Source organism: Solanum lycopersicum, chromosome 5, assembly GCF_036512215.1.
Source record: "Solanum lycopersicum chromosome 5, SLM_r2.1".
Classification (NCBI taxonomy): Eukaryota; Viridiplantae; Streptophyta; class Magnoliopsida; order Solanales; family Solanaceae; genus Solanum; species Solanum lycopersicum.
This window is the reverse complement of record NC_090804.1, coordinates 40,752,012-40,765,872: the sequence shown is the minus strand read 5'-3', so window position 1 is coordinate 40,765,872 and position 13,861 is coordinate 40,752,012. Positions and strand designations below refer to the sequence as shown.

At 33.9% G+C, this 13,861-nt stretch overlaps 1 protein-coding gene across 1 annotated transcript; it reads left to right on the top strand.

Moving 5' to 3' along the window:
- Positions 1-753: 753 nt before the first annotated feature.
- Positions 754-2,918, top strand: LOC101263025 (GCN5-related N-acetyltransferase 6, chloroplastic-like). Its single transcript, XM_004239270.5, has 8 exons — positions 754-1,266; positions 1,340-1,392; positions 1,758-1,794; positions 1,862-1,927; positions 2,060-2,164; positions 2,231-2,384; positions 2,459-2,535; positions 2,608-2,918. Exons 1-8 carry the CDS (start codon positions 973-975, stop codon positions 2,671-2,673), a joined length of 852 nt encoding a protein of 283 aa, XP_004239318.2. The 5' UTR covers positions 754-972; the 3' UTR covers positions 2,674-2,918.
- Positions 2,919-13,861: the final 10,943 nt, after the last annotated feature.

Genomic DNA, 13,861 nt, shown 5'->3' with positions numbered 1-13,861 from the left:
TGTGATCCCAATTTGGTATTAAGATATTCAAATGTAACGCGAGGAGGACAAGGAAGCAATTGGGCGGCTGCTATAGATCCACATATGGATGACAATGATATACATACCTTTACCTAATAATTGTATCCACTAACGGTTTCCTTTCCAAACCCATGTGCTCCACAACTCAAATTTGCGTAAGGAGGTTGCAGTGAAGTGATAATTTTATTTATTTATTTATGAGGTTTTGAATTTGAGTGCTTTTAGATATGAAAGTGTTATTGTTAAGAAATATTTTTCCTTTTAAATGGAATTTTTTGATATTTAAATTTATATTTAGTTCAATTTTAATATGAATATTTAACACTAGGTGAAAAATAATTTTATTTTTTTCGCATAAGGACAACCGAAAGAAACCAAAAAAAAATTGGACAAGGACAACCAAAATTTACCAGCACATTGACAAAAACTCTAGGCATTAGGAATGTTTGGTAGAGTATATTAAAAAAAAATATTATATTTATTAATTGTATTTATATTCTTTCTATCATATTTATGGAGAATACTTTTATAAATAAAAATTATTTTAGAAATTGTGGAATTTATGATATTGTTAATATACCAAAGTAAGCAAAGGAAAAGAAATAATGTCAGTGGTTTAATAAAGTAAAATGAACAATAAGTTTCAACACAAAACATGTATGTATTGATTTAATATAAACACGCGATTCAGATAAGTTTTACCTTAATATGAGAAGTAAGAAAGTAAAAATCAATCAGTGTGCTATCTCCTCTTTTTTCCACACTTGTGATTAGTATCTCCTCCTTTATCCACAGTCGTGATTAAATATAGTTTTGTGCAACTCTAATATGAGAAGTTAAAGGTAGAAAGTGAGACAAAAAGAGGAAAATAAAATTACTTTTATTGAGTTCGTGCTCTCTGTTTGGTGCTCAAGAATCAAGAAAGATCCTAATTATTAATTTTAGAAGAGAATGTCAACAATGGCTACTTCTAGTGGTTACCTCACAAATTCTTTTTGTAAAAGGGCAATACATGAGAGTATTTCAGCATTCTTGATAATGTCAGCAAGATCATCGAATCTCAATTCCTCAAGCAAGGGGAAGAAACAAGTATTTAGAGAATTGCGATATGCCATTCCACAATCTGAGACTGAATCAACATGCAAATCGAATCTCCATTGTGATCGATTGGATGAACAAGTGTTGGATCAGGAAAATCGACATCAGTTCATGGCACATGAAGCAGTGCTTGATGAAGAATATTGGGTTAGTATCCTTCTTCATAATTTAAGATCCAATAGCTCGTGTTTTCACTATGTTTAGCTTTAATAATTGACAGAGAGCAGCATGGCTGCGAGCTGAATCTCACTGGGAAAATCGCCAACATGATCGGTATGCACCCTACCCTGTTATGCACTTAAAAAGTATGCATATAAATGAATCATTAATCAACTAGTCGGAATTGGCTATATGAATTCTTTATATCGTACTTTAATTAATATAAATGATCCATCATATTATGACAATTTTTATGCAATAATGGTATTATTATTATACCATCAACCAACACACCCTACCTTTGGTAGGATCGGATAAAATATCCAATCCAACCATACTTATCATAGATTAAAAAATAAATCAATGGGTTAGTAAAAACCTATGGCTTCACGAATAATCAGGGAAGTCAAAAGCTAATGGGTCGGATTGGATAGTTAACTACAAGAAATCTTTAATCATTTTCGTCTTTGATAATGCAGATTCGTCAATAACTATAAAAGGAAATATGCAGAGCAGGTAATTTACAAGTGTTACATGAAAAACGTATGCGCAGTGCATAATATCTCATAGTTCCACTATGCAGGAGTTTAATGCCTTGAAAAGAAGATGCAAATCACAAATTGGGCAAAGATGCACCTGCATTGTTGCGGTATAAATAAATCTGTAAACAGAAATTTACCTTCACATAATATTATTTTTCTTCAACTCTTGTCTTGCAAGAAAATTAGCTTCAAACTTGTTTTAGTTCATCATATCTGATATGTACTGTTGACATCAACAGGTACGGGCAGAAGATAAAATTATCAGACATACAGTACTTAACAGTGTCGTTGGGACACTAGATTTAATCATCGGGCACTTGTCAAGTGGAGAGTCTTTTCCCGGGGTAATTAATCTGAATAAATAAGTAACAATTTTCCCGTCAAGATTTGAAATGTCTTCAATTCAACAGGGAAGGGTGAATGCCCCTGATTTGAGCAACATTGAGAGATCATCCATTAATAGATATGGTTATATTGCAAATTTATGTGTTCTGAAATCTTCTCGAAGGAAAGGTGTTGCAAGAAACATGTTGAATTTTGCTATTAGATTGGCTAAAGAATATGGTAAGCAATATAATTTGGATGCAACAGTTGTAGAATCAATCACGAAAAGACTAAATCTGTTGTTTGTGTAATAGGTGCAGAAAAGGTGTTTGTGCATGTACATACAAACAATGGACCTGCACAAAAGCTTTATCAAAATGTTGGCTTTCAGGTAAAAAATAAATTTCTTTTGTAACTTAAGTTAATCTATTTTTGTGTTAATAAAAATTCCGTGTTTTACCAGGTTGTGGAAGTGAAAAATCATAAACTCGCTGAAGAACAACCTCACTTGCTTTTCCTCAGAGCATGAAACACATTGAATGCAAGTCAAATTTTTTTCTATTTTTTGGCTGATATATTTGGAGCAAACCCCTTCACATTCCATTTTTTCCACGCGTATATATATATATATATATATATATATATATATATATATATATATATATATATATATGCAGTAATGAAAACTTCAACTATGATTAAACAAATATCTGATGTATTCCTTTATTCTTATGAGAGACAGAAAATAAGAGAGGAAAAATTCATTAACAAGTTTCCGTATGTTTGATGAACAAGGTGAGATATTGACCTCTTTATAAATGAGAAAAATTAGTAATCTTCAAAAAATCAAAACAATTGTACTGTCGAAGAAAGCTATCATCCCGAAGACAATACTGTTATTGAAGGAAGTTAATGTCATCCATATATAACTATCACTGAAATCATACTCGCCGAAACTTGTTTGTACATGAGTGCCTTATATTTAGATGTACGCATGTAGAAGGCGACTTTTCGGATTAATTTTAGATAGAGCGTAATATATATTTTTCATTTGAAGACTGCCATAAATTCTGCAAGCACCTAATAAATTTCATCAAACATTGACATGATAAGCTTCATTTTGATTAATATATTCATATGCATCCAGCAGTTAGCCAACCTCACAAGCATATTGCTCAAGTCAATGCATTATAAATTACATACACATTGTTATTTTTCATCATTGCAGAGAGATCAAGAACATCTCCCATCTCTTAACATTGTCGTTGTTGTGCGACTTTGCGTTCGGATTTGGTCAAATCAGTAATTGGTATATTCTTTGGACCAAATTTATAATGTTAATATTAATAATTATTAACGTTTTCCTTCTCGAATATTTGCTTCATTTTGCTCATTTACTTGTATGGTTTCATAGCTCACATGTTAAATCTCCCCCCCCCCCCCCCCCAAAAAAAAATCCCATCCGATCCTCTGACTATATACCACCACAAACTTACTCTTAACAAGCTTGAGAACATATGATATGCGGAGTCCAACGGCACCAACTCTAATATTGTTGTTTTATTTAATCCAGTTACTGATAAAGCTTCTTGGCAGCTCAAACTTTTCTACCTGAAATGCCCAGATTTCCATGATTATGTGTGGGCACAATACGTTCGGATCTTCTCCCGCTCATTAATCAACTATCACACAAATTAGTAAAGAAGTGGGTACAACACTTGGTTTTGCTAGAATCAATTGATCCAAAATGCCATAATGGCTCCTGTCGATCCTATGGTTAATTCAACTATTTCTTTTGCCTTCAATGTTAAACTTACTTGGTATTTGTGCTCTTGGATTATGTCAACAAGTCCCAAACATGAATTCTCAGGTCACGGTGACTATCAAAAGACTCCTGCTAAATCCCCGATTATCTCCATCAAGTGCCCTCTATTTGCAATGAGCTTGCCACTGTTGGTGCTTCATTTACCAATAATGAATTAGTAGTGAAAGTACAAAGTGTTCGAATAAGATTTTCATGAGATTTCCACTGCAATTCGATAAAGAGATTTCATCATCATGTAGTATAATGAGTTGTATGCAAAACTAATTGATTATCAACTCTTCCTCAACATGAGGAATTGAAGAAAGAAACAGTTGCAATAACTGATGCATAGGTCATTCACAGATCCACCAATTCCAACAACCGCACTGTTCATCAATTCAATAACAACTCACAATGGTATTCCAATAATTGTATAAATGCTCCTACATAAGGGTGTTACATCAGTAAACCTGTTTGTTATCAGTTGAACAACAAACAGGGTCATGCTGCAAATGTTTGCAACTCACAGTATCGACAAATTTTCTTCAAGTAACCCAGCTGCAACAAGTTAATGGATTGTCAGCTTCGGTGCTACGTATCATGTCACAGCAGAGCCTATCAATTTTGAAGAATATAATGGTTCAGAAGGCATACCTATGGGTGATTGTAAAAGAATCTCAATTACTCACTACGGTTCTACTGATTTAATTGCATCAAATAATGCTTCAGACTAACCGATACTTTGTGTGAACTACCTAGTTTTCAAATAAAATATTCTTTCAATATAAATTTGATTTTTTATTTATTTTTTCATTTTGTTTCTTTGTGAAGGACTTTAAAACATAGACTCCGCTGGTATCCGGTGGCAATAGAAACGAATTCTATGAATAGCCCAATTTTACAATAAATATTCCTATTTGTTTTTCAAGTTGCCTCTACAACTGTTCCTCGCCAACTCTGGCACCAACACCTTTGTCATGCCCATTTCCGACTCTTGAACTTTTTACTAAGTTCGGAAATACTTTTTAAATATACAATTATTTCACTATGAATTTGTTATGCTTGACCATGACTTTTAAAAAAATGAATTAATGAGTATGTTTTTAAAAAATATATTTATATATTTAACTTGTTAGAATACTAAATAAGTCTATTGAAAAAAAGTTTATTCATAAAATGCAGTAGTTATTGATAATTTTAATACCAAACATCAATTGAAAAAACTTCAATAATGATAGTGGTGAAAAATGTATAGTTATACAGATAAATAAGTAGAAAGAAAGAGAAATAAAAAAGGAAATTAGAAAAATAAAATGGGAATTAAAAAAATACTACGCTCTCTATACCAACTCAATACTTAGGGGTCGTTTGGTAGGAAAAAATTTTGTTCTGTAATTATTACATGTTGGTCCATGAGTGACCAAATTATTGTGTTCAAATGCTGGAGTGGTTCTTGTGTAGATCGGAATTGCATGTTTAATATCGTAGATGATATCTTAGGGATCCTTAGGTGGCTGGAGTTACTTGGAAGATGTGTGGAATCACTTATATAGTTGTTGTTGTTATGAGGTTGTAAATGTTTTATATAGTTGTTAAGTCAGGTTGATGACTGGGTCTTGTTTATATCCACTGACTTGGGTTATACATGTTTTACTAAGTTATAATTATATGTGCATATTCATATATTTGGAGTTGACTACTGAACCTACTAGTACACTTTTGTTTTTGTGTAGTGATATTGCACTTGTTTAATTTTTTGGTTGGGTACAAGGTGTATTCCGATGGCTGTTGCATGATCATAGTTGTGATACAGACGTTTCCAGAATCTATGAGTGAACTGCTTCTTCCGACTATCATGGATTCATCTACTTTGTTTAGTCCATTGTTCAGACTTAGATTCCTTTTCTTTGGGGTTGCATCCCTATATTCTAGACTATGTTAGATGTTTTGATACATGACTTTCAAATTCTAGGGGAATTATTTCCGCAAATTTTCTGTCAATGATTTTAATTATGAATCTTGGCTTAGATTTTTAGTTGTTTAGTTGGTTAAGTTTTTTTTTTTTAATCACATTCTAATTTATCGGGTTGTGCAGGTACGTACTCTAAACCTAAATAGGAGAACCCTTACTGTAATGACTCGGTCAGTCATTTTTAAAGGTTTTCATGAATTTACCATTTTGGCCCTTTCACTATCGACCCCGAGTCTTTAATGCTAAGTTTTGAAAATTGAGTTTGAACTTTCAATTAAAAGTTGAGAAATTTTTAAGTTGGTCATCTTGAAAGTCTAAGTTGCTTTAAAAGTGCGTTTTAGAATCTTTTTAAGTTTTGATTGTCGGAATGGAATTTTAATGATTCAATCAATCCCAAAATGTGGAATTAGGCTGTGAGAGTTGTCATTTTAGATTCGGAGTTTTTGGGGATTTGAGGTCCTAAGTAGTGAAATTTCAAAAATTTAGTCTTTGAGTTGACTCGAGTCAATATTTGGGGTTCAGAACCTCGGATAGAAATTGTGTGAGTTCCGTTGAATTCAGGGGATATAGGCCTAGGTGAGGCCATGGTTCATTTTTTAGAGGCCGCGACCTTGTTTTAGTCTTTTAGGCGTTGAGTTAGTTTCTTGTGGATTTTATGGATGTTGGGTCAAGGTGACCTCAGATTAGTCTCATGCCACGAGCGTACACCCTGGACGTGGCTGACACCTAATGGCCATTGCTGACCTTGAGCGAACCCTTGGCCTGACTTACTTAACTTAGCGTAAGACTTAACTCAATATAAGAAGACAATCTCAGAAGTAACTTGAATTGAAATAGCTTGGCCAGAATGCACTTAAGTCTCATAATAAAATATCTAAAAATATAGAGAGACAAAAAAAACTAAACTTTCTGAGTGTCTATCTGTCTATGAAGCCTCTATAACACTAAGATGAATGTTGGGACAAACCCCACAACATTCTATAAATGAATAGACTAAAAAACATATAAATGTGTCCTCCAGAATGCAAGGAGGCTCACCACCGACTTCGATTATTCTACTAGATCAATGAGGCGCTGGATGATGCAGATCCTTGTTACCTGCTTCTGCATCATGAAACGATGCAGGCCAACTTGCATCAGTACATTGAATTAACAAGTATGCGAGTTGGAATTCTTATAAAACTTAAGCTTGAAAGGAGTAAAGAGGAACACTTACCTTGGCTCTTCTCAACTCATGGATACTCAATTCAATATATATAAGGCAGTAAAACTCATGCGATATAAATATATATAAAACTTTAAAGCAACTGAAACAATGTTAGTTCATTAAAATAAAACAAGAACGAACTTAACTTTACTCATTTAAAGTAATATAACTTTTGTGGGAGATTTACTAACCGACAACCATCAGTGTTAACCTAAGTGATGATACAACGGTTTACCTCACCCTGCCAAGGACTATCCTATACTTTGCCATCGATATAGGACCTTACTTAACTTACTGGATCCAATAGCTTAACTTACGTGATCATCTAAAAAGTATGACCCGTTAACGCGCATGATGGCTTCATGCTTTACATGGAGACTTGAGTTGATATTAATTCTCATCCTACCATCGGTGCTCAATACCACTATCAAATTATACTTTAGTTCATGCTTTTAAAATAAACTTCCTTTCTTTGGGTTGATATAATTGCTCAACACTTAGCTTTAAAAGTTCTCTTGGAATCAATGTTTCCTTTTCTTGTTCAATACTTTTTTTGGGAAATCTTAGTTTCCTCTTAACTTAAATGTGAAAACATTTATAAACTTTCTAGGGAATACTTAGTTCCATTATAACTTTTGAGAAATGAACTCAACTCTTTACTCTTTACTTAGCTTGAAACTTGAGTCTTAAATCAACTATTAAGGAATATTAGTTCCCTTATATTTCTTTGAAGGAAGAACTTCAATTATTACTCTTTACTTAACTTGAAACTTGAGTCTTAAAACGAAGTTTAAACGTTTAACAAAAACTCTTGATACTTTAAGAAACTTTGCTTTCACTTACTTATTAATCTTTGGACTTAACTCTTAACTTGTTTGAATTTGATCTTCACTTTCCTTTAATTGGATTATCGATTCAAAATTCATGATCCCATATTTATGGATGATTTCATAATGTTTAGATGTACCTTATGGGTACATCACTTTGGAACTAGAATGAAAAGATAGGGAACGAATGGGGTGAACCGGCGTCCTTGGTGCTCTGAGAGGCGTGGGGATCCATGACCCAAACATCAGAGTCCAAGTTTGGCCGCTGTGCCTGGCGCGCCACCCAAAGGCCCTACGGACAGAGACTATTCGGTGGGGCTGCGGGAGGCACAACATCCCAAGGCCCTACGGATAGGCATTTCGACTTTTATTCTCTTTTTTCATCTCTAAAGACTCTAATCCTCCATGGTTCTTTCCCAAAATACTTAGGATAACTAATACCCTCAATACCCAATAGATTCGACTCAAAAAACAACCCGAAAGCATGAGTCAAATAAACTCTAGGCATGCAACAACTCAACCGACAAGAATTCAACAATTATTCTTCATGAACTTCACTTTTCATCATTCAATCTACTCAAAATAGCTGGATAAAACAAGTTGGTAAAATCTCACATAACTTAATAGGAATCACCCCGGACGAATTCCACTCGCAATTCCTTGGCGTCTTGCGAAACCTTGATCTTTCTCCCTTTTACTTCTTGTCTTTTCTCTTCTCCAAGCCCTAAGCATAAATAACTTTTCTAATCTGAACTAAAACCTATTTTTTATCCCAAATAAATCCCTAAATTTAAATAGGAAATAAATGGGTAAAAAGACAATTTCCTCTTCCTTAAACCCGAATTGGGACCTTCCTCAATCCAATAGCCCCATTTCCGATAGACATATCTTCCTTATAAGATATCAAAAGTGTGCAAACTCGACTGCGTTGGAAAGATATGTCCAAGGGCTTTCCAACCATATGAACAACTACTTCTAAACCATCATGAGCTAGGAGTTATGGCTGTTTGAAATTGAGTTAAACTCACTTCTTAAACATAGAAAAATTTCCAAATATTTCCTTTTCTTTCCAAAAGTGATTATTTTTAGTTTCTTAGCTTATTCCTATCTATTTTGAGTTACCAGATTTTACAATCAGTCTTTTGACAGTTTCATTGAGTTTGAAATGTTGATGATAATTGATTTGCATATATGGTTTGTGTGTACGAGGTTCCAAATGAATCTCGAGGATCTTTTCATTTTTTTTAGTGTTGGTTGTGTTTTCTGATGTTGCAGGCCCAACTTTTGCAGAGGCCCATCGCTTAAGCGACCATTGTACAAGTTAATGGAGATTCACTTTAGCGAGCTTCACAAAAAAAAGAGAGGCTTAACTTTTGTGAACCCTTTGCTGCTTTTGCGATATCTAGAAGGGGTTTTTCCTGCCATTTTCAGGGGATTAAGCCCCATTTCCATTTGGTTTGGGAGTAAAAATCTTACTTTTATGGATGAAATTCACGAAAAATGAGTTTGAATCACCCAAAATCACCCCTCCCAATTATAATAATAAAAGTGCAAAAATATGGAGATTTCTCCATAAAATCTCGACTTTGGCCACTATAACAGAACTTATCCCGCTATAGTGATATGCACACTCCACTCACACTATAGCGAGATATGCAAAATTTCAGAAACTCAAAAATTCATGAAAGGTCACTTTTAAGAATACAACCTCTTCCTTTGACATCTTGACATATTCCGTCTATTCCAAGATCAATTTCAAAGGTTCTACTTATCCAAATTCAATTTCGTAAAGGCCTATGGATTTCATAATATCTATGTTACAAGAAAATATTAATCAAGTCTAAACATTACGCCATGCCCCGAGCCTACACCCTAGGCGGTACTGGAACTCGAAGACCATTGCTGGCCTCGAGCGGATGAACTCGCATCCCCATATTGGTGCTAAATAGTACTTTCAGAATATACTTAGCTCATATTCTTGTAAAACAACTTATTCTTTGGTTTGAGATAATTGCTCAAACTTAGCTTAAAAATCTCTCTTGGAATTCATAATTTCCTCTTAATGTCTCTTTTGGAAATCTCAGTTTCCTTTCTTGTTTAAATGTGGAAAACATGCTTATACTTCTTTGGGAATACTTAGTCCCCATATACTTATTTGAAGAAAATACTTCATTTTACTCTTAACTGAATTCAACCTTATGTCTTAAAACGACGTTAAAACGTTTGTAAAAGACTTACTAAACTTGAAATGAACTTCTTCTACTCATCTTTGCTCTTTAAGTCTTAAAACAATATTAAAAGCATATGCAAAAGGCTTATTGAAAAGACTCTATGAATTTTGTAGACCCACTCTTAACTATCCTTGAATTTGAAGTTATGGATTCAAGGTTGAAATTCATGTTTCTTCATGATTTCTATATGTTTAGAAGTCATTTATAGTAGTTAGAATTAGTGTGTTAGAAAACGTTTTTGGGGCGAGTCCTAGGGGGTGTCTTGGCACAGGGCGTATTAAAAACGCTCCAGGGCATAAATGAAAGACGTAGATCCATAAGGAGTAAGTCCTAAAGTTTGAGGCGCAATCCCGAGAATAAAAACTTTAAGTCCTGGGTGTAAAAACATACATCAGGGTTTTTAATTTATTTTTCAAAACTTTTTTTTTGCTTTAAATCATATTTTACCTATTGCAGTAATGATATTTCTCAAATCATAATATTTTTTTCTTATATATTGATTATTAATACTTATCTTAAATTAAAATCATAAACTATTGAAAGATTTACTTTTGATTATTTTATTATAAATAAAACTATAAACTGAATATACATAATACTACGCCTCTTAAATCAATGAGACTTACGCCTCACCCTATACTGTATAAAATTTCTCGCCTCACGTCCCCGCCTTTTAAAACACTAGTTAGAATCATTAATTAGAAAGTGTTAAGACACTTTAGAAAGGCTTAATAGACTGAATTACCAAAACTGGGTGAAACACACCGATTCAGGTGTGTTTGGGGCGCGCCGCACAAGGCCTCAAGTTCATAGACAACATTCTGGCGCACTGCAGGTGCGCAACCCAGGCGCTCTGGCGCAAATGCGGCATACCGCGTCTGGTCCTCCCTGGATATCTTGACGAAATTTTCAAATCATTTTTTGATCCCAAATCATTTAACTCGATTCCTTCTCTCACTTTCAATTACAATGATCTAACCCAATGAATTTAAGAACAACACCTAAATCATCAAGAAAACTCCTAAATATCATCTCATGTCCAAGAACGAAAGAAATTCATGAACAACATTCAAGAATATTAAAATCCAATATTTTTTTGGATAAAATCACACTATGCTTGACACGTGCATGAACGAACCCAATGTTAAGATATACTCACATAGCTGATCCAAGCAAGTCCTTGCTGAAAACATGATCAACCTAGACCAATCTTGGTAAATCTTTCCCTTTTCTTCTCCTTTTCTCTTCTCCGTTCTCCTTAGACCTAGCGTGAAAATTCTCAACTTTTAAAACAGACTAAGTTCTGATTTGACCCATATTAAACTCCGCTAAATGGATTAAATTAATAGAGTAGTGAAAAGAATAAAATACCCTTTTAAGTCCTGGAATTGGACATTTTCTTAGTAACGGTATTTAATTATGAAAGTTTGCTGGGTAGCTGACCCTCTTAGTCCGTTCTTGCCAGATTGGGAGCCTACCTAATCTTTATGTTTTATGCTTTTTAAATAAGATTTCCTCCGCTTAATGGATAACCATTTGTTACCAATGGAGAATTTCTTATCATCTTAAATTCAGGTGATTGGATTTACACCAACGGAAACCATAAACTTCATACACAATAGAGGGATATGGTAGAGTTTTTTTTTTATAATGGATGGAGTTCCTTTTTCCATCCTATCCCATTCACCGGTACTGATCATTGATACTGTTAAAGTAGTTTTCTTGCTTTTTGTGCCAGCTCATGATCTAAACGAGTCGCACATACACCCTAGTACATGTTCCTCGACGCTGAGGGCACCCCCGAAGAGCGGGGGATTTCGTGACATTTCTGATTGGCTGTCTTGTATTTCTAATAAGTTGTTTAATAGTTGGCATGTTGAATCGTATACATAATATGATGGGTTGGTTTAGATTGATCCTAACCGAATGATGGTGAATTACTTGAGACCTCATTTCTTATTAGAAAAAAAGGTTCTCGATGCCCTACCTGAAGCCCCATCGCAGGGTCCCCATTTTCCTCTACCCGAAATTCTTGGGCAAGGGGAACTCCTTTCTTTTCGTTTTCACTTACATACGCGAATCTAGGTCCAGCCTCGCTTGCATTCAGTTATCAAGGGAGATTTCTACTCTTTCGTTTACATACGCAAGCTCCCGATTAGTCGCAATCGCACTTCTGTGCAATATCCAACGCGCATATTAAAGCACTTAGCGGCCAAGCATCAACAGAGTAGCCTGCGGATTGGTGCCCCTGCCATTATGCGCTATTATTTGAATCCGAAAGTCACCCAACTTCCATAGAACATAACTTACTCATACCATTTTGGAATCACGCAAACTCGGCTGAGTTAGAAAGATGGTTCGAAGAGCTATCCAACCACATCTTGAAATACACGTAACTCATATTTAGCTAGGAGTTATGACCATTTAAAGTTGACCACAAACTCACTTTTTAACTTACCTAAAATTTCTAGATTTCTTTTTACATTCCAAGATAAGTATTTCCTGATATTTTTAACTCCTCTCTAATTCTTTCTAGTCGTGAGATGTTACACATTACACCCCACCTATTCCCCTGTTGGCCTTAAATGTGACCTAGCCTAAATTTCGTTTGAAATTGGCCTAGCTAAAATTTTTTAAGTAACTACTCAAAAAGTTTTCTAACCTAATCTATTTAGCATTAACCTACTCATACCATTGAGATAGATCATTACATGGTGGTGATTGTGATGGAGGAGAAGGATGTGGCCAGAGCGGAGGAAAAGGTATTGGTGATGATAACAACAACATCAAAAGGACTGAAGTGGCGGAGATAAAAGGGCGGGTTGGGGAAGGGAGGGCGAACATATGATATTTCTGTAAATAATAAAACATAAGGATTTTAAAATTAATGTTATTAAAACTAATTTTAAAATTGCCATATCTACTTAATGATTAAGACATGTTAATCCTTTTAAAAAAATCTTGAAACTTTGTTGTCACCCTTAATTACCTTTTTTCACTTTACTTTTGAACCCTCTTAAAAAATCATAAACAATGAATGTAATATTACTAATTTATCTTTTACTAAAAATCATTGCAACTTTACAAACTTATTTATACTTTTAAAAATAAATAGTTATAAGGATAAAATGAAATAAATAAATAAAATTTTCTTGATTTTATAAATTGATAAGTAATGTAGGACAACTATTTTTAATAACATGGACGTGTATATATAGTATAAATAGTTATCCTAAATTACTTGTCAATTCTTAAAGTTGGAAACAGTAGATATTCTGCTAAAGATGTTCAAGACATAATATTTGACTTATATACAATATAAGTTTTAAGTAATGGATATTCAATTGACCATCCTTGAAGGGTTGAACGTACATACATTATATCCGCGGTTGATTATGAAGCTGAAACTACATGCAGAAAGTTTTTCAAACTTTGAGCTATATCTCTAAGTTGGGGAAACTTTTCAAATTCGAGTTAAGCCTTCATATCATAAAGAACTAGTGTTTACTTCAAGATAAATATTACAATTTAAATGCTCCTAGATGGCAAGACTAAACTGTATATCACAAGACTCTTCAAATTCGAGCTAAATTTCTAAGTTGAATAGGTTTTAAGATTTGAATTAAATCTTCATGCTGAAATACTTTTTGCAATACTAGTTTAAAATTTTTGTCAC

Bases quoted from the DNA above. Each gene is read 5' to 3' on its own strand.
- LOC101263025 (XM_004239270.5), top strand. From the start codon at position 973: ATGTCAACAATGGCTACTTCTAGTGGTTACCTCACAAATTCTTTTTGT. The intron at 1,393-1,757 runs GTATGCACCCTA...TTGATAATGCAG, and splicing joins GAAAATCGCCAACATGATCG to ATTCGTCAATAACTATAAAA. The intron at 1,928-2,059 runs GTATAAATAAAT...TGACATCAACAG, and splicing joins GATGCACCTGCATTGTTGCG to GTACGGGCAGAAGATAAAAT.